This window comes from Xiphophorus couchianus, chromosome 11 (genome assembly GCF_001444195.1).
Source record: "Xiphophorus couchianus chromosome 11, X_couchianus-1.0, whole genome shotgun sequence".
NCBI lineage: Eukaryota > Metazoa > Chordata > Actinopteri > Cyprinodontiformes > Poeciliidae > Xiphophorus > Xiphophorus couchianus.
Genome location: NC_040238.1, coordinates 23,258,376 through 23,279,960, shown reverse-complemented (window position 1 = coordinate 23,279,960; position 21,585 = coordinate 23,258,376). Strand labels below are relative to the sequence as shown.

Here is a 21,585-nt window from a genome sequence, read left to right as displayed (position 1 = left end):
TTGGAAATGCACAAATCAAACCCTTCTAATTAATGACCAGCTTTTTGCCTGTCTTCCACTGATATCTTTATAATTTATCCTTATTCTCTCTCATATTCAAGTCAGAACTTTGACTGGACCACTCCTATATGTACACAATTCCCTCAATCAGAAGGAACATGCTGGTCCAATTAAAATCACTCTAAACCTAAATGTAATTTCAGGTTTAACTCAGCGGTTGATGAGAAAAACCTCTGAACGAATAGACATGAGACAGAACTCCACTTCACCAGGATTTAATCCTGTACTTTGTTCATAAAATACTGGAATAAAAATAAACAATCAAATTTGACTCTAATTATAATGCTATTCATGACATTATTGACATTTTGAAAACCACTTTCGAAATCTGCATCTATGCAGACTGTGGGATGTGTCTCTCTCGCCAAAAACTCTAGTGTCTGTGGACGAGAGGTGCAAACTGTGCAGAAAATCTCAGCTTTGCAAAAACTCGGTGGGCGCATGGTGGGCCTATGTGTTTGGTCGCACAATTCAAACATCTCTAATAAGTGGAGCAGCTAGACAATCTTCACAATCTTCCAGCAACATACACTTTTAAAGCAAATCAGTCCAATCAATCTAATCTGCCACAATGCTGCAATATATATATATTTATCAAAATCATGCGAGTGTGTAATTCTTCATTCGAAATAACTTAAAAGACTGTTACGCTTTTAGGTCTTATCTAAGCGTGCGTCATTGCTAAATGTGAGTCACTTCTCTCTGGGCTGAAACGCCGCCGTTCCTTACGACTCCTCCTCAACATACAGAAAGAAATGCATTTCATCTAAGCCGCGTTTCCAACCAGCCCAATTACATCCCGCTCAAGCTGCAGCCGTGAGCTTCATTGTGTGTGTCGTTGGGTGTTCTGCTAAAGCGACTGAGCGCCCTTTGCTTCATAATACTTTAAGTGGCCCATTTAAACATCATCTGGCAACCAGGTGGTAGAAATATCTGCAGGAACTCGTAGAGACGGAGTCGCTTTGAACTGCTGGAGTTCGACGGCCTCGAGCTGGGACTGCTTGCAGGATTTATTGGGTCTGCAATAAATCTTCTTGGGTTTGATTTTAAATAATCTCCAGCTACATGGTTGATTTCTCGGGTGTACAGCAAACAAGGTTTTATGAAAACTGCCCAACAGTAGATGAGGTTTGATTGGTTAGAGAGACAAAATAGATATGCTCTTACATGAACTGCTGAAATTTGAAGGAACGGTAACTGTGTTAACTTCAGTTGTTCTACGTCATGATTTAACTTCCTGAATTTGGTTCTCGGTCTCTTTAAAACCTCCTGCTCTCTCTGGCAAGCCGTCTTCAGAAAGTCGACGCAACACCGCTCCTCTATTACATTTTTAATGAGGTTTTGACAAGACGTAGCTCATATAGTGAGCTCAGCTGATGCACAACTCAACCAGGTGTTTGCTAATCGCTGCTGGCTAGTCTGAAGGAGCTGAGTGTGGGAATCGAGGGGCGCAAGCTCGGAAACTATTTCGATTGAAACTAATTTGTTTTAATGCTTTGAAATGTTGCTACTTATCATTTATAGCTTTTGAAGAAGAATATGCAGTAAATTCCCTGTCAACGTTTAACCAAGCTGCACCTCATTTCTCAAGGAGTCTGCCTCCGACGGCGCTTCACCTGATACAACCTTTCAGGATGCATGCTGTGAAAGCTTTACTAACTCTGCTGAGTGCTAGAGTGGGTCTGAGGAGCTAAACTACAGTGATGGACTGTGACATTTAGTTAAGTCGCCTGAAGAGATTTTAAACAAGCCGGAGAATATAGTGGGATGTCGTTTCACTGCCTTCCTGCAAAGAGGCAGTAAAAAGCATTTGCATCGGTTTACTCCGAGCAACACCTTCTGTTCACCGAAGCTAAAGGCACATACATCACCGTCTGCTCCCCCCTACAAGCAGAAGGACCCAGCTTCACTGCAGCAATATAGTTTTTCAATAAATTGACATTTCGCTGAGATGAGAAGAGATTGTTTTTTGTTTTGTTTTCTGTTCTCTACACCACTCTAAGAGCATTCAGATGCAGATGAGTGTTTGCAGTCACCTGCTCCTCTAAACGGTGTGTGACGTGTTGAAGAGACACATCACCACAGGTGATGGGACAAACCTTTCCTCCAGCATCAGCATGTGGTTTGAAACTGTCTCGTCTACGCAGGAGAACTTCTCTCTGCCTCTCCTCTCCTCCGGCACTCCTTGTCCTCAAGCTCGCAGTCTAATCCCTTTTATTTCCCCTCCAAGGTTTGACACAATCATCCCTTCAAGCCTGCCGCTCTTAATCATAACAGGCAATCATGCACCTATAAAACTAAATGAACGCCGTCTAAATGACGGCAATATCGCTCGCGTCGCTGGCACTGCAGCTTTAAAGATGTAGATCGGGATATTTTCCGCGTGAGAACAAGTGGATGGTTACAGACGCACTCGTTCAGGGATGGTAATGATAAAACCTTGACAAAACGTGATGACCTTTTTAGGTCCATAAATAACCATTACTGACACATTATTCTTAGGCATGTTGACATTCTGACATTGGGAATCAGTTTAAAATGTCTGTTTATTGTAATAAATGCAACAGAGATGTCACTTCTCTTGAGGTTTGTTTTTTTTTAGTTTCATGGTTCCAAGTTTTACAGTATTTTAAGGAATTTGTTGATGGTAGTCTTTGTTTTAGTTTACCACCATCTTTTAATCACTTTATTTTCTGGAAATTCTATATATAAAAAAAAAATCAACAACACTCCCTTATCAGGTGTAGTGTAATTTTCTTTGATTTATTCTTTGCAAGAAAAAAGAGATGATCTAATCAGCTAAATACATTTTTAGTCTGCTGTTTTATAGTCTTAAAAGTGTTTAATTGAATCCATTAATTGTGCGATAAGTCATCAACCTTCTTAATCCTTTACCTGAAAAAAACAAGAAACCAATCAATAATCACTGATGGATTTAATGGAGTTTTAGCACAAAACACCAACTTTATAGGAACTGTAGAGTGCTGAATGTAACATGATTTCAACTGCATAACATTTGTTTTAAATATTCTTTATTGGTTAGTTTTGTTGCACAGCTGGTCAGTTTCAGTCATTTTTATTTTGGAGAGTGAGTTTGATCATTTGGTCAATGGTCTATTTAAGGATGAGATTGAGACTTTGTGTTTTCTCTGTGCTATACATAACCCTCCAGACTAAAACATCCGCCACCCACAGCAGACACAAACCAACATCGGGGGGCTCAAAACAACAACAAAAAACCCGTTGGTGTATACATACCCAACTTCCCTTCCTGGTCTATATCTATGATGAGTGCATAATTGTGTGGATTTTTGGAGTCAGATTGTCCATTCATTCATCCCGGACTCCTGATGCGCAGTCAGGAGGACCAGCCGTGCGTGCAGCGCCGCTTGTGAACGTCTCCTCCCCTGTTTCTGCAGTGTTACAGCTCTCGCTTCTCCGCTCATCGCTTCTTCTGCCAGTGCTGCCCACGCCGCAAGAGTAAGGCGAGCCTTCTTCCTTTTGCACAGCACCTCAACTCCTCTCCCTGTCTGCCACCATCCCTCCGCTTGATGTCCATCTTGTCCTGATCCGTGCTCCGTGCCGTTTTGCGTCCTCTCGATTCTACACCATCCATTCACGTCTACTTTCATGTGAGGTCCTTGGTTGTTTTTTTTGTTTTTTTTTTTGCGTTACCAGTTTAGACAGAAGAGCGAAGGATTTTTTTTTTCCGGCTTTCCAAAGAAAAGGTTTTTCTTTCTTTCTTTCTTTCTTAAACTGGTGAATCTCATGAAATGTTGACTGGTTGAAGCTGAGGGAACGAGGATAGATCCAGCAATTTAATTGATTATTTTTACGCATCAACAATCGCACGTAGTCTAAACAGAAGAAAGCTGATTTTTTTTCTTCTTTATTTTAGACATTTAATAATAATAATAATAATACTAATAATAATAAAAATAGCTTTGGTGGAAGATGATTCAAAAAGCAAATCGGTGAGAGGAAGTGATCGGACTGCCTTAAGTTTGCTGAGGTAGGGTAACTGTCAGGAAAACATCGAGGAAACAGCGTGGGAAGCGACGCGGCATTTCCAAGACACCAGCGCAACAAGCCAGGAGCATTACACCAGCCCGCTGCGTGGATGGCGCACAGGCTTCCTCTCCGCGCTCAGGTGGTGCAGGGTGGCCACGGTGAGACCGGGATCCAGTCGGGCTTCGGGGCTTTTTGTGAGTATCTGAGCCACAGCTGTGTGCACCGATCGGACCGCTCTGTTTGGCTCCTGATTGGATTATCTGCAATCCACTTGATCCCCATCTCTCCTTTGTAGTTTGGCTTTTTTTTTTTTTTAAACCGTCTTCAACACGCAGCTGTGCGTTTTATTAATGTTATTATTTGTGTTTTTCTTTCCCCAGCTGGCATTTGTTTGTTAATTTAAAAAAGCTCATTAAAACGCTATACTAATGCGGATCGCTCCCTTGCACTTGTATTTTTTTGTACAACCCTCCCCACAGTTTGTTAGTGACAGATGAATTGTATCTCCACAGAGCAACATGAGGGAGAAGTTCATCTCCTGAGGCCACAACTTCTACACCGGGCTGACTCACTGACAACTGCGTCCAGGTGAGTAATGTGGTAATAAAATGCAATATAATACAAGGAATAAAGCAAGTCCCATGCCTCTAAAAAAAATAACCCCAAAAGTTATTAAATCCATCTTTTTTTCCGGTGATGTAACCTGATGCCAGAAATTACATTAAGCAATAATTGTTTGTATATGTAAAATCCAAAGTGCTAACCTTGCTGTCGGTATTTGCTGCAACCATTTTCTGCCAATAGAAGAGAACTTGGTAACACTGTAGAAGGTTGGAGCGTACAGAGAGAAGGACCTTTGACCTTTTGTCTTCGTCCTCTTCGTTCTTTTTCTTCAGCTCTCTCAATGGATATTCTCGATGAGAGGCTTGGTGCCTATAAAAAATATTCTCCGCCTTGCATGTTGTAGCCTTTTTGTTGCTTTTACAAATCAATCATAGCGAACAAAAGTGATGGATGTAATTTAACAGAGGTCCACCCAATTGGTGCTGAGTGGATGGAGACTTCCTGAATGCACTGAATGTGTCTGCAGTGATGGTAGCATAAAGACGCCCGAGTCTGGAAGATCCATTCACTGGCTACTATTACAGCATGAAGACTAAAGAACGCTCCAAGCAAAGCAGAATTAAAGTTATTGACTGGTATAAATCTGGGGATGGATACCAAAAATCCTTATGGCACTGAATATCTGAATATGTGGCAAATTTGTAAATCTGGTTCAAACAAAAAGATTCGTCCTACTAGCCTGGCTTTGATAACAATTCATTCTAACTCACAAAAAGCAAATCCTACATGGAAATTGGACAAAACAACAACTAACCAGCTGTTCTGATGAATTTATAGTCTATTTTTCTTTCTTTACAACAATATCATCTTTTTCTCAAATCTTATTTGGTTTCCTCATTGCTTATCTGTTTGGACAAGAACATATTTTAGTGGTAATTTTTTTTTAAATGAACCACTAAGTGCATATAATTTCCTCATGGTTTCTTGTAATATCAGGAGATTCTTTGCTATTTAAAGTTGCAACATTTTGCTAATTGATTGGGATGAGGCTCAAATAATACACATGCTCCAGAAAAAGGAGTCACACAAAACACACACGCTCCTGGTTTGGGACAGGAAGTTGTTTTCTGGAATTCCTCCCAAGCAACCAGGTGGCGCATAAACATCACCTGATGATTGCTGCAGAGACTTGCTGACCCCATGTTGCCACTTTTTGCTCACAGTGAATTCCAACATGTCGTAAGATAAACTTGGGTAAACACTGTGAAACTAAGTTTTACGTAACTTCTCCAGGGGCGCCAACGAAGGTTTTATTAATTATGTCAAAGCTCCTTTGTTTTCCTTCGCCTTGGTGATTTTCCTTTGTGGCATTTGCGAGAACTCTCGATTCTTACCGTGACTGTGTGTACACACTTACACAGGCAGACTCAAAACAAGAGCAAGCAGGCATCAAAATGACTCATTATCTGCAAAAGTGTTTATTTGCTGACCTCTGAACCTCTGCTTGGCAGAAAGAAAAATGTCGGAGGATTAAATTGTCACAGTTTAACTCGGCCTGTGCTACTTTTCTGTTCATTTTATTGTTTTAAAAACTGAAATGAGTTTTTTTTTTATTATTAAATCTTAAGGTAACATCTTGATGGGCTCACCAGCAACGATGAATATTTTAAAAAAAGAAAAGTCAATTTTATAACCCCTCAGTACAGAGAGTTAGAGTTTACTCTGGTAATATACCTTTCTATAAGTCTCTGTCTTATTTTTCTGTTTTTACATTTTTCTTGCTTCCACTTACCTTTTGCTTTCTGATGCAATTGAATGTCCTGTTGCTCTGTGGGGCAAGAAAGGATATTTCTATTTTCTTCTAATTGGTATTCTTTCACATAATCAATGAAATGCAAAGAAGGTTAAACATTTCACTCTTTGACTTCAAAACTCCAGTGAAACAAGACATGAGCCTTATTTATCTGTTGCTACTTGTTCAGGTTTTTTTGTGAGAAATCCGCTGCAGAACAACGGAGGAACCACACAGACTCTGTGGTTTGATACCGTAGTCAAAAGAAGTGTTTGGATTTCAGCACCACTACCAGTTGGAAAGCTTGCCTTTGCCATAGAAACGTCACCCACTCACACATTTGTGCAGGCTTGTGTGCCAAATGAAAAAGACTGCATTTTATTTTATGAATCTGCAGCCGAGCAGGGTGAATTTTGCCGGTTTGACTGGCTTTGTTGCCGTCCGTGGCGCCGAACCCTGCTGGCATTTGACTCACTGCGATGAGCATACAGGTGTTGTTGAGCCGTTGCACTGAGATGCACAGATACAGTCGGTTTGTTATTTCCCTTATGAGCTGCAGTTAAAAAAATAAATAAATAAATAGAAAAAAAATTCCAGCTTAATTTGTGCATCTGTGTTTTTCTGCTCTCTCCTCTCCCCGTGAAATGAAATCTCAATGGGGAAACGTGCTCTCCTGTTAGGCAGGTCAGAGTGCAGGAAGCAGCTCTCCTCTGCTGCATGCCAATGAGAGCCTGTGCTGTACGTAGAGCAACGTGAATCTCCCCCTGCTGCTGATGGGGGAAACCTATTTTGGGATGGAGGTGGTCTTAAATTTTTGATTAGGAGGCACCGGTTAAATTAATTGACACTTCTTGGGCTGTTTCTCGCCGCTCACGTCGCTGCAGATGTCAATTCCCCGGGTGGTATCGGCGCTGCTGCCTGGATTGTTCACTCAAAGCTGTTAAAACCTGGCTGCCAAGAAAACCACTGTAGGATTATTTTAAGGTCTTCCCCTGACATTGGTTATGTAAAGCGCAAAACTAGAGGTGTTTACTACACTTTAGCATTAAGCAGTCTTTCCCATGCAGTTTTCATGAGCTACCGGGAGTGTTTTTCTTTTAAATAATAATGTAGAAGAGCTTACCCAGGGACCAGAGCTCTTTTCCTGCTCTCTCTTAATACCAAGAAAGATTATTTCTGGATCTTCATCTGACTGCAGCGTATGCAGTGGACTTAGTCACTTTTCCCCTCTGTACTACAGGTGCAGAGTGCAACATTTTCACAGTTTCTCTGCGCACAATGGACACATTATATGTGTAGGAGTCTAACTGGATTGTTCAATACCTGTGAGTCAACCAAAAGTAGATGCCAGAGGCTTGGACCGAACAAACGGTTGGATCCCCACATCAATTTTATATTAAAGTGCATAGCTCTGATTGCTTTTGCCTACTTTTTGTTTAGAGGTTCTCTTCACTTTAGAAAGAGAACTAAAAAGAACTGCATATGATTAATGTCTTTTATTCTGCAACTTCATCCACATTTTGCTACAAAATTATTGTGTGGTTGGATTTCACCTGATAGACCAATGCACAGTAATGAAGGAAAAATATTCATTGTTTTCATTTTCCTCAGAACCGCACGGCATTCTGGGAGATGTAGGCAGAGGAAAGGCTATAGCCGCTCAAACTCTCACGTTTGACTGAGTTAGTTGATGCCACCTTGTTACCTAGCAACAGGTTGTTGAGTAACTTGCACAGCAGCAGTTTCAGGTTTCACCACTTGGCCTCAAAACTGCTTTAAAATAACAAACAATGCAGAGCGAAAACTTTGGATAAAACAGGAAAGGTCATGCGACCTCATCAGCAGTATTTCAGATATTTAAAACTAGAAACTAATCAGTAATTATCCATCTCAAATGAAATAAAATGATTATATCGTGATACATTTTTCAGCCATATAGTCCTACATTCAACTTTTGTAAGGCACTGGATCCAGAATTCTCCTTAAATATTAAATCTTTTCTTTCTGTTCTCTTGCAGAGGAACCTTCCACAAACCTTCAAATGTGACACAATTTGATCTCCAGCATTAGAAGACACCAAATCTGATCATGACTTCAGACAAATGCACTAGGAGCTTACCACGACCCATCGCCCCATGGATGTTTATCACCTTCTTGCTGGTTCTTCAGCCGGGAGTCACTTCTTTCTCCCACGGCAGCTCCGGCTATGAAGACACCGGCGACGTCCTGAAGAATTGCTCCAGTGAGGACAACTGCTCAGACGGCGTGGTGCTGCCCATGTGGAACCCCCAGAACCCTGCGGTTGGTGACAAGGTGGCTCGAGCTATTGTTTACTTTGCGGCTCTCATATACATGTTCCTGGGTATGTCCATCATCGCGGATCGTTTCATGTCTTCCATCGAGGTCATCACCTCTCAGGAAAAGGAGATCACCATCAAAAAGCCGAACGGCGAAACGACAACGACCACCGTGCGCATCTGGAACGAGACTGTATCCAACCTGACCTTGATGGCTCTCGGCTCCTCAGCGCCAGAGATCCTGCTGTCCGTCATCGAAGTGGTCGGCCACGAGTTTGAAGCTGGAGCTCTGGGGCCCAGCACCATTGTGGGCAGCGCCGCGTTCAACATGTTTATTATTATTGCCCTTTGTGTCTACGTGGTGCCAGAAAGCGAGACCCGCAAGATAAAGCACTTGAGGGTGTTTTTTGTCACTGCCGCCTGGAGCGTGTTCGCCTACATCTGGCTGTATCTGATCCTGTCTGTCTTCTCCCCCGGAGAGGTGGAGGTCTGGGAGGCGGTCCTCACCTTCCTCTTCTTCCCTCTCTGCGTGCTGCAAGCCTGGATCGCAGACCGACGCCTGCTCTTCTACAAGTACGTCAATAAGCGCTACCGCGCCAACAAGAACCGTGGCATCATCATCGAGTCCGAAGGTGACGCCATGTTCACCAAAATGGACCTGGAGATGGACGGGCAGGGCGCGAACTCCCACCCTCACAACAAGGAGGCTCTGGATGGGATGCTGGAGGGGGTGGAGGAAGGTGGAGGGATGAGCGCAGAGCAAGACCAAGAGGAAGAGGCCCGCCGGGAGATGGCGCGCACCTTGAAGGACCTAAAACAAAGGCATCCAGACAAAGACATGGAGCAGCTGATTGAGATGGCCAACTACCAAGTGCTGGTGCAGCAGCAGAAGAGCCGGGCCTTCTATCGCATTCAGGCCACGCGCATGATGATCGGAGCCGGGAACATTCTGAAGAAGCACGCGGCTGACCAGGCCAGGAAAGTGGTGAGCTGTCATGAGGCCAGCGGGCAGGAAGAAGATCCCAACACCATCTACCTGCAGTTCGATCCCTCTCACTACCAATGCTTTGAGAACTGCGGGTCCTTGAAGCTGACGGTGAGCCGCCATGGAGGAGAGGCTGGCTGCACAGTTAAGGTGAGAGCTAAAACCCAGTGACCTTGAACTTGTCACAAGTTCAGTGTTGATGAAAGTACAAGTTGTTTTTACCATGTAAAGCACTTTGCACTGCCTTCTTGCTCAAATATGAGACATAAATAAACTTGACTTGACATGACAGGTAGACTGGAATCCAATGCAGCCACACTTCTTAGATATTCATTTGCAAAACAAAATAAAATAAAGCCATATGTACAGTGCATACTTTGTCTTAGGCACTTAAAATTCTAATAAAATACATCGTAAGGGTCAAAGGTATGAAAACTGTTGCCAGGCTCTGTAAATGTGAAAATCTTCTAAATCCTCAGTGTAAAATAAAACCCAACCCAAACTACTTAACCTATGAAATATTAACCAGTCAGCAATTTGCTAAAGCTCCACTCTCTAAATATTTAATGAAGTCTCTTCACCCGTGGCACACAGGTGGACTACCGGACGGAGGATGCGACAGCCACTGCAGGCTCAGACTACGAGTTTGCCGAGGGCACGTTGGTATTCAAGCCTGGCGAGACGACTAAAGACTTCACCGTCGGAGTCATAGACGACGACATCTTCGAGGAGGACGAGCACTTCTACGTGCGCCTTAGCAACCCCCGCATTGTCCACCGGGCCGAGGTCTCAGTCCTGGAGCCCAACTCCATCACGTCCAGCAACAGCACGGTTGGCATGTCCTCGCACGTCCCTCCCAAGGCGGCCCTGGGGAACGCCCCCGTCGCCACCGTCACCATCTACGACGACGACCACGCCGGCATCTTCACGTTCGAGAGCAACTCCACCAGGGTGAGCGAGAGCGTCGGCAACATGCAGGTGAAGGTGCACAGGACGTCCGGCGCCAGGGGGAAGGTGGCCGTGCCTTACCACACCGTCGAGGGCACCGCCAAAGAGGGGGAGGACTACGACGAGGTTTCCGGCAAGCTGGAGTTCCAGAACGACGAAACCATGTAAGCACTAATTCCTTTGCTTTTTTAAAAACACTGTTGCTCCACATCCCTTGATTAAACATCCCAGCCCACACACTGGTTATGCTAAACAGTGCTTCCATGGCATTGTACGCGGCCTATTCTGGTAACGGATGCAGGGGCTATTTTTATGAGTCACAGATACCTTCGCTTGGAGAAATTTAGATCTTTCAGGGGGGAAGAAGTGGGAGGATAAGAGGATATAATTGAGCCGCAGATAATGACACATTGTAGCAGATGTAAGAGAAGAAGAAGGAGAATTAGAGGCATAGGAACAGCACTCTGTGAATGAATAGAGAGAATTAAAAACATAGCCCGTTGGGATTTGCACTGAGCGTCTGATGTTTTGTTGTGGTGCCACACTGTAGATCCCCTGCAGAAAACAAAGGGGAGAGCATGTGAGCGACAGAGTAGCAAGGACTGAAATCAAGAAAAGCAAGGAAGGGACAGAGGAAGCTTCACAAACAGGTGTGTGAGATGCAAACCTGTGTGATTCTTCCAAAAACAGGACTCAGAGGCAGAAAAAAAGGATTGCACAGACCCAAAGATACAGCTTAAATCAAATTGCTGGCCTTTTTTCCCTCAATGATATTAAGTCAAGCTAAACATTTGCTATTTTGGAAAAATTAGGCCAGAACGAGAGAGACGTTGTTTGAGCTTTCTTCAGATTCAAAGGCTTACATTTGTATTTGGTAGATATAATGTTGAAACTGCATGATTAAGGTCAAATACTTTGAATATCCTTCCACAAGTTTCTCATGGTAGTCTGCTAGACATTGAGCTTAGTCTGGTTTGTTGGCCGCTTTTCTCTTACACACTTTTTCAGCTACAAATTCCACCTTTAGAAAATCAGACAAATTTCTGGCTGTTGGATTTTCATGTGTGCTTTGTTTTTCATAATAATGAGGACATGTGCAAACGGTAATCTCTTCCTGCTGCTTTTGGATTAGTGGCTTCCTCCTTGCTGAGTGGCATTCAGTGTGGGACTCATTTAATATGAATAGTAATACTTTCCTACCAGCTGCAACAGCCATGCCAAATCTTATCTAATTTTTCTGTCATTTTTGTGAGATATGGGTCATAATTCTGCACAGTAAAAAGCCAGACGTGAAAATCAGGGTGTAAACAAAGGATGAAAATTAAAATTATGAGCTTAAGAAGTCCGTGACACTGGAGCGCATCACACACATCGCAGTCCCATCACTCTTGGTTGGGTCAGAAGTTGCTCCACAAAAGGTCATTGCTATGGGCTGTGCTTTATTTTTATTAGCTTCCTTCCCGTTGTTATGATTTTGAGACGATACTGTCGGCTCTCATTGCCGAGTAAACTTTATAAATTGATCCATAAACAACTCCATCCGTTATAACTTCCATAAGCAGTGGTCTGCTGTGTGACATCAACGTTCTTCTTCTGTGCATGTGGGTCGCTTTGGGGACACAAACCATTCACACAAAGGTCTCATTGCAGTCGGGTTTAATTAGTAGCATGAACAACCACACACACACACAAAAATTCATTTCAGCATAAAAAAGGAAGACCTTCAGTATGAAAGCAGCCTTAATGTTTGTGAAATTCACGATTTCAAGAAAGTAAACAAAAAAAATCTTTCATTATGCTGAGATTTTGAAATAAAAATAATTTCATACCAACAGTGTACTCCATAGGTACTCTTTGTCTCCTGTATGTATCTGGTGTCAACAGTAACTACAAGTAGGTTGCATTTGCTTTATGACTTCACAAGCAGAGGACTCTCTCTCTCCATCTCTCTGGTTATTTTTTTTCCCTCACTTTAAAGACAAACAAAACCCTCGTCATGTCAAGCTCATCACAGAACGAGTAACAGCTCAACTGGAGGACAAAAGGAAAGAATGGAGCGCTGCTGTGCAAGGAGAGTTTCAGGGGCCGGGTGTAGGCGGATGGTGTGGGCCGGCTCGAGTGGGAGGGAAGGCAGGTGAATACACGGTGTCAGAGAGAACCGAGAGCTCACCTAATTCTCTACTTTGCCTCTCAGTAGTGGTGGTAAGATGGAAACAGATTCCTCTGTATGTTTGGCTGTTTGCTTCTGTCTTCTCATTTGCAATCAAGGCCGCGCTTGTGTGTGCTGGTTCCACTTCTTTAAACCTCGAGCATCAATCAAAATGCCACTCCGAAGGCAAATTAAAGGGAACTTCCTTAGCATCTGAGGCAATTAAAGCGGCTGACGAGGGGTCGAGAGAATCCCAAAAGTTCTGAGCATGCCGCAGACGGCTGCAGATAATGAGTCAGGAGTGTATAACAACGAAAGATTAGAGTCGGGCAGCCTGTGTCTGCAATCTAACAGGAAGCTGAGCTGTGGATAAAATCCTCAACTACTGAACCAAAATCATCGGTTTCCAGAGACTCAAGCATCTGCCTAATGTATGCTGGAGTCATGCTTCTTTCAAATGACGATGGAGAGCGAGATCCGGCGGGGAAAGACAGTTTGCCACAAGAAGTCCATGAGAAGAATACAATTTGCCGATGTAAGGGGAAAAAATGCCGAAGCCACGCTGAGCTTTTCCCGTGCTCCTCGGATTAAAAAGGCGACATGAAGGAAGGGAAGCACAAAGGCGAGGGCGCTTTGATCATGAGTGGAAATCTTTGATTAAAGATCCCCGATCTCGAGAGGCAGATCGAGTAAAGTACCCCCCCACCCCAACAACTTACACTGAGTAAATTTTCAAGTCCCATTTCTATGAAAAGCCTTCATCTCTGCGCGCCACCTGAGGCTGTTTATGGCTCCTTCATGCTGAACATCAGGGTGCAGGCTTGTGATTAGGCAAGAGCTTAAGTCAGAGTCCACTCGGTGTTCGTTTTCACTTCAGAAAATAGCAAACAAATCAAAAACTAAGAAATTACAGTTGCAGGATTTAACACAATGATTCCCTTTTTGAAAGTGTTCACACACTTTGAATTTCTCCACATTTTGCTACATAACCACCACAAACTTTGGAATATTTTGTTGAGATTTTATGGCTCTGTGCAGACCTTCATCTGACAGGTCTGTAGCAAGTCTTGCTAACTGATTTTTTTTTTTTACAGACGCTCTGTCTTGTGAAGAAGAGTGTAGAGGAATGTTAGGTGTGTGGACGTGCAAAGGTTTTCAAAGGGTTCGTTCTGTAGTACATAGGATTTTATTAAGAAAACTTCCTTCCTTCAGTTTTATCATTTTAACTTAAATTCCTACATGGACTGTTTTCAACCAGTCACATGGTTCAGTTTTGCCTGATGGAGTGAACAATAAGCTGTAACTAGAACACGAGTTGCAGTTGAATTTCCGTTTTGTAGCTAATTGTCCAGGTGTTTTGCTATCGACAGAGACTTGCCACTTTCTCTGCGGTGCTTGCTGCTCTGCGGGCTGCCAGAGTTTATGTTTCAAACAGAGCTGGCTTTTCTTACCCAATATTTCCCTGAGCGACTGGGACAAAGAGCTGACACTCCGCAGCGGGCCTCCAGGGCCCGTCCTCTCTGTATTTGTGTGCGCCAGCTACAGCGGCTCACGCTTTCCGCTCGCTCCTTTCTGTGTACAAGTCGACGTTTGAGCATGCAGAAGAGAAAAACGGGGAGGAAGCCAAGTTTTTAAGCTTTTGACACAGAGCCAGGAGGAACGGCTTAACATCTCTGCATACAGTTGAATCATATTTGCCATCTAAACGCATCCCTGTGGTAACTAGATTATGGTGTACAGACACAAACCTCTGAACTGAAATAAACAAGCGGACATGGAAAAGCGTTTTGATTCCGTGCTTGCGGATTACAGGAAGATCCGTATCGAGGATAAGCTCGCATCTGGTTTTGTTTGCCACCTCAGAATGTGCAACCCGTTCACTCTTGTCAGGGTTGAAGTGGGTAATCGGAGCAATTACATAACCAAAGATGAAAGAGTTGAGGCTGCTTCCCATCTCAAAAGGGGAAACCAATGCCCTGATACGATGCTCTTTGTTGCTCGCGTCTCATGTCGTCACGATCAGCAACACTTTTGGATGCACACAGATGACAGGGGAATTGCAGGTCAAATTTAAGACTTTTTAAGAGTTTTTGTAATGCCACCTTGAATGAAATCTAAGATAGAAAAAACTCTAAATGTAGTGGATTATTGGACGATCCTATTCTACGTAACCAAGCATCGTAAAACCCCCGCAGTGCCTAGCTTAAAAGAACGTAGCCTAGCATGGGTTGGCAACAGAAGTGAGTCAGTGGTGAAAACAAACGACATACAACTGCTGATAAATTTACGCTTACCTGTGATAAATGCTAAAAAGATAGCTAACCAGCTAGTTATTAAGGGTATATTAGCAGCTAGCTAGCTGTAGCCTCAATCGCCTTGAGTCACAGAACACAACAAACTCAAACTTTTGCCAAACTGGGCAGTCCCAGTAGAAAAACGACACATACAAGATTAAATTGATAAATTTATGTCCTGTAATTAACATATTGAAGGCTAAATCACCTTTTAATTCAGTTTAAGACATTTTAAGACCTTAATTTTAGATACGTGAATTTAAGCCTTTTTAAGACTTTTGAAGGATGCGCGGACAGCCTGGATAAGATGGAAGCGGTGCGGTAAACGTTGACTAACAGGTTCACAGCAGCTGCTTCTCAGCTCACAAATCATCTACCTTCCAGTCTCCTTAAGGGAGAAGGAAAGCTCTGCTTCATTTAAGCAGCACTAATGTGAGACCGCCATTCTTCTAGCTTGTGCACACAGCCATCTAATTTTAACTCTCCAGGTAATTGCGCTACACTTTCTTTCTTTTTTTTTAGATTTGTGGCATAGCTTTGCACAGATATGATTCACAGTTAATCCAAACTGAAACATCTTAATAACTATTCAGCACATTTGTCTGTTTGCTGCTGGCATCAACGATCCCCTGACATTTCTTCTATCATCACCTGAAGGAGAAAAGTTTGTTTTCATTCATGCTGTGGAATATTAGTGACAAAGACGCTTCCAGTTCCCAGAAGAGTCGTCTTTAAGAGTTTTCTGCTTTTGTTCCTGTCGGCAAAGGGCTGGCAGTGACTTTAACCATCAAATTTAGTCTTCTCATTCACCTCTGGATTTACCTCAGTCATTCCTTCATTTTAACTCTCTTTTCATATTTTTTACACAAAAATATCTTCTGGATCAGGACAAAAAAATCCATAAAATTTCTTTAATTCTTTATGCCCAACTTTTAAGACTCTTTTTTGTTTACTATGCTAGTTATTTGTTTCACCTTTATGCACATTCTTTTTGAGACAATATATTTAACTTTATTTTGATATGACTTGTTGAAACTTTGTTTCGTAACATGTTGGAGCGTTTCCAGTTAACCAGTGCTAACAAAGCACAGGATAACTTCTGCTTCAAAAATAAAAGATAGATATAAAACTTTCTAAACATAACATAACCAACAACTGGTTGGTATTTCAGAGACCTCCAGCCTCTTTTTCCATATAAACATCATTGTAAATAGTGATAAGTGACTGAGGAAAAAACTGATTTGTTTTATTGATAAAATAACCAATCTGTGTTTCCCACAAAGCTAAGTTACATTTCAGAACCTCTCAACAAAAGCCAAAAACCTGAACTGTCCCTTTAACTGGGCCATCAGCCGTGTGAGGTTCAATCAGTTCAGACTTTTCACAGCCTGTCACAACGCATGTTCGTTTTCTCTCACTAATTCAAAAATGATGACGTGGCGGCTCTTTGACGTGTAGACCAATGCAAGGAAAAGTGGGAAATATACACAGAAATGACTGCTGATTTATTAAAAAGCCTTCAAGCTCAAGTCAGACTTCAGAGGCTCTTCTTCTGTGAATCTTTTAAGCGCTATGCTATAATCCCAGAGAAATGGAAAAAAGTCGGGGGGAAAAGTCCCTTCATTCCATCAGACCAACACAATGTAAAGTCAGAAATCTAACACTGGGTCAAATGCCTTCTGAATTCAGCTTTTTGTGAATCTTCGCGGCAAAACTACAAAGATAGTTGAATGTTTGTTCAAAAATATGCTGATCTCAGTTTAGCTAACATCATAGCCTGCAGGCTAGCAGACCATTAGCAGAGATTCAGGTGCTTTAGTGTTTGGAGACATGATTATTTCACATTATGTCACAGCGCCAGGTTACTGAGGCACAACACCATCCTTCTGCAAAATCATTCGCTTAAAGGAACATAAATGATGTCATGAGGGAAGGTAAAGGAAATCAAGCTCATATGTTTAAAAGACTGAAGCTAGAAGACTGATTGGGCCTCATACGGCAAGTTAGTTATCCAATAACTGAGTACATTTCCGATAACAATCAATTACAGCCGTCTCAGTGCCTTCAGAGGGCTTTAAGGAGAATATACTGTAGGATAAAAAAGACTCAGATTTACTATAAATGGCAATTTAGCTGTTTGGCAACAGATCTCTTTCTAATAGCCTCCATTACCGCTGTATCAGAATGACCTGAGATTGACCTGGCATGTTTGATTGCACATGTACTATATGTGTTGATATTCCACGGTCTTTCTAAAGTAATTATAATTTAATGAATACAGTTTTATGTTTCCTTTTCTGAGTGTGTCAGACTTAGCTGGAAATTGAAACAACAGAGTGAAGGTATAATAAGCTTGTGTCCTATACTGAAATATTATTTATCTGTTTCTGTGCTTGTTTCATCTTGTGTTTGTTCTTATTTGTCTTGTGTATGGAAAGTTTGAAAATGTACCCCAAAAAATATCTGTGGCATCTTTAGTCTAATTGGCCATAAATGTGCAGAGTAAGGTGAAAAGTATGGCCAATAGGGGGCACTGCTGAGCCCCAAAGTCACATAATGCTCTTCTTTTACTCATTGAAAAGACTGAAGAGTCAGAAAATAGACTGTATGCAAATAAAGGTCAGCTCATGCATGATTTTTTAAATTTAATAAAAGCAAGAGACCAACCAACCAAAAAAAACATTTAAATTTAAAAACAAAATTATTTGACATATGTTAAATATAATGAATTTTTCTTGCCATCGTACTTTTGAAAAGAATTTAATTGCTTAGAATTAAAAGCTTTGATCATTTCACTGAATAGTAAAAATGATTAGCTGACGATTATCTTCTTTATGAGCAGATTAACTCTGCAAACTTTGTGAATCAGCATAAAACTAAGAGATTTCATTGATATTTTTATCCAGCTGTGCTTGAAGACAGTAGAAGACGTTGAATGTCGCTATAAACTGGTAATTATCTCAATCACTTACAGTCCAGATGTGATAAAACAACGAGTACTGATGATTGCTACAGGACTAGAGTCACTGTCCGATCTTCGCCCTTCCATGCTCCATATCATGGTTAAGTACATTATTTATATTTATTTATAATCTCCTCCATTCTATTTTTCTGCTGTTCTCAGCCTTATAACAGCCTGGCAGAAATAAAGAGATTCAGCTCCGGGTTAAGGCGCGGTGAGGCGTCTTTTCTGAACTACTGAAAAGAGTTTTAACATTACACTTCTTTGCTGTATCTTATGTTCACACACAAGACAAAAGCGGAATCTCTCTTTTCCTTCTGTTATTCCAGTGAAATAATTTTAAAATAAGGCGTACCCTCCCTTTATTTTCTAACTGACATTATCGGACTCAATGTGAGAAACCCTGGGCAGTTTTATTACTGCTTCCACAGGGAGCCAGCTGGGCTGCAGTGTGCAAGGCCTCAGAGCTCAGACAGGACAGTTTATGTGTGCGACATGATGCAACAGCTCAGGACTATGATACAGATTTCTCAGAAACTACCCGAGACTGGCAAGCAGAGATGAACAAGGCACAAGAAAATGTGATATGCTTTTAGTGAGAGCTCTGAAGTCTCAATGGAAATGTTCTGTAGCTTTAACAACGGCTTGAAAAGACTGAGGCTATACATCTCCTACAAATCAGATGAATGAAATGCAGGGTTTTCAGCAGCATGCTGAATATTTTTACTCTACAAATTCACAATAATGTGCATCCTGTAAGAAAAAAAGTATGTTTTTCATCTTGTATTTTTATGGCCCCGCTGCCTCAACCTTGTTTGATGTCAAGTTATTAGTCTGTGATCGATGTGACGGTTAACAAAGTACATTCAACCTCACACATAAACGTAAATATTTTAAAATTCCTTGAGAGTATTTCTAAATTAGCTTTGCAAAATTTGTGATTTTATTGCCCCGCTCCCCCCAAAAATCACAAAATCTTGGAGGGACCAAACGATGTGAAAAGATGTTTAATTTTAGGAACTACTTAAACTGCAAAGATTTGTTAATATTTTAACAGATTATTGACGGGTTTTATCAACACATTTTGGCACGACCGGCCCTTTAAGAACATTCAGGATCTTGATCTGGCCCAAAACAAAAATGAGTCTGACACCCCTGGCATACAGTAATTGTTGTCGTTATTTTATTCTAAAATTAAAAAGTTGACCACGTTACGTTTTGATGCCATCATGCCACAAAATCTCTTTGTGGCATCAATCTTATAAAGTCAGAATCTCATCCTGGGTTTAATGCTGTAGGGTTGGGATAGAAAACAGGAGGCAGTGTGGTGTGAAAACAGGAAATGGACGGCAACACAAACATAAAAACAAATGGCCAGAAACAGGAAATGGATGAGGAGATTGTTTTGCAGAACATTCCCCCATGGGAAAACTATGTAACCATTACGAGACAACTGAAGAAGAAGAAATTGACCGCAAGAGTAAATATTTCTATAAACCTTGAGATGTTATGCTCCTCAATTCCCCAAGGCCTGTAAAATCTTTCAAATGATACACACCTTCACTTCTGCATAGTGAAAAAGTAATAAGATTCCCATGAATGAATGGAAAAAAGAAAATCAGAAATATGCTGTCCTTGGTGCCAAAAAAGGTGGAATAAAAATAAGTCTCAAAAATGGCTCCAATGTTTTTCTGCATATTTAACAAAACAGCTTTTTTTTGTTTTGTTTTGTTTATTATTTATACAGGCATGTTGTGGGTCAGCCTAAGGACATGGCCTTCTGGATCTAACCAGACAGGAGATGCAGAAACAAAACACCTCACATTAAACTTTAATGCAGGGAATGCTCCACAACTTCCAATAACACTGATTTTAAGTACCACAGGAGATGTGGTGGATTCTGTGTGGAAATTGACTCGATGTTCGCCAGGTGAAGAATTGAACAGCAACCTTTATGCCTTAGCAAATCACAGCGTGAATATGAACTAAACCCATACTTTAATTAAAACCCAAACTGCAAAGCAGTAGCTTATGAGACAATATATGGAAAATGAGAAACATTATCTAAAACTTATACGGATGGGACAAAATCAGTTAGTCAGACTTTGTGGGGTTGGTTGATTTTGTGTTTAAGTTATTCCAAACTCCCTCGAAGGAATGCACTCTGCTTCTCTGTAAATGAAGGCGATCGATATTTAACCTGTCGATGTTTATCCAACTAGTCAGCTATTTTATCTAGCACGGCTCTCTCTGGGAACAACTTCTGCTCTCAAAACTGATTCATAATTTTCTGCTCTTTCTCAAGTCGGCACACCTGAGCCTCAGCGTGATCAGATAAATTCATACAGTAAATTAAAATGACTCATATAACTTGAATTTTAAGCTACATATTTGACTCAAGTGCCTGATTAAAATCAATAACATTTCAGGTAGCACTTAATTAGTTTATTATTCACTGATGACTATATTTAAAACACAATTTAGTGGTTTACCAAAATAGTTTTTCTGTTTGTAAAAAAAGGAGTAGTTTATTTTTTTTTTATTTACATCCACTGAATCACTGAAACCTAACTAGATTATTCCAGACTGAACAAAAACTTTTTTTTTCATGTTTTCACAAATGAGTTTGCAAACTTGACTAAGCAAAAAGTGTATTTTTGCTTGGCAACCATCGCTCATTAGGCCTTGTTGCATAAACCTTTCTGAAACCTAAATGCTCGGTCACACTGCCTGCGTTTCCATGGTAGAAGAAGAGCTGCAGCTTTAAATAAACGACACTCCAGCGATTCCTTTTCGCATCTGACACTGCAGAATACACAATTTGATCACCAGCTAAGGCAGGTTGTCATGCATTTGTTTGGCATGTCGGAATATTTTGCAGAATGGCAGTAATGTGCCACTCATATGTGCGGCGGTAGTCCTCTAAAGCTGAGTCCTAACTTTAACTTTAGGGTAAGGCTCCCATTAGCCCTAACTGGTTTCTAATAGAGCGCTTTGAAGATGAGGTGAATTTATTTTATGCTTACATAACCTTTATTTAACCTTTTTTCAACCCAAAAGTTCAGAAAACATCAAAACATCAGGATGTCACACAGACAGAAAACAGAAGAATATCAAAAAAAGAGAAAAAAATTTGAAATGCAACCATACTCATACTGACTATATTATAATACACATGATAGTTTTTTAAAAGCAGGTACATTGGTCATGTTTTATGGTTTTTATCGCGTTGATAAAGGTCGATGCTTTAGTGTTTTTTCAAGTTGTTCCAAACGTTGGTTTGACCTAATCATGTACGAACTCTTGGAACTGAAATGAAAGTATTATTGAGAATACTGATGGAGGGGGTTTTGCCAATAGTTTTATATATGAATTTGTACCAATTTATTCATCTGTGTGAATGGAGTGATGGCCCAGTTTACATGAGATTCTTGTCCTGCATGTACAACCAATAAATCTGAAGTTACCGCATGATGGCATCACCTGAATATCTGTGAGGAAAACCCTGATTTGGGATTAAGCT

General features: G+C 41.3%; 1 protein-coding gene across 1 annotated transcript in view; it reads left to right on the top strand.

Annotated features, from left to right (window-relative positions):
• Positions 1-3,105: 3,105 nt before the first annotated feature.
• slc8a4a (solute carrier family 8 member 4a) overlaps positions 3,106-21,585 on the top strand; it is a 34,039-nt gene continuing 15,559 nt past the window's right edge. The window contains exons 1-4 of the mRNA XM_028030626.1: positions 3,106-4,265; positions 4,584-4,659; positions 8,446-9,859; positions 10,304-10,821. Of these exons, the coding sequence (XP_027886427.1) occupies positions 8,516-9,859; positions 10,304-10,821 (1,862 nt within the window). The 5' untranslated portion in view covers positions 3,106-4,265; positions 4,584-4,659; positions 8,446-8,515. The remainder of the gene's footprint in view (positions 4,266-4,583; positions 4,660-8,445; positions 9,860-10,303; positions 10,822-21,585) is intronic.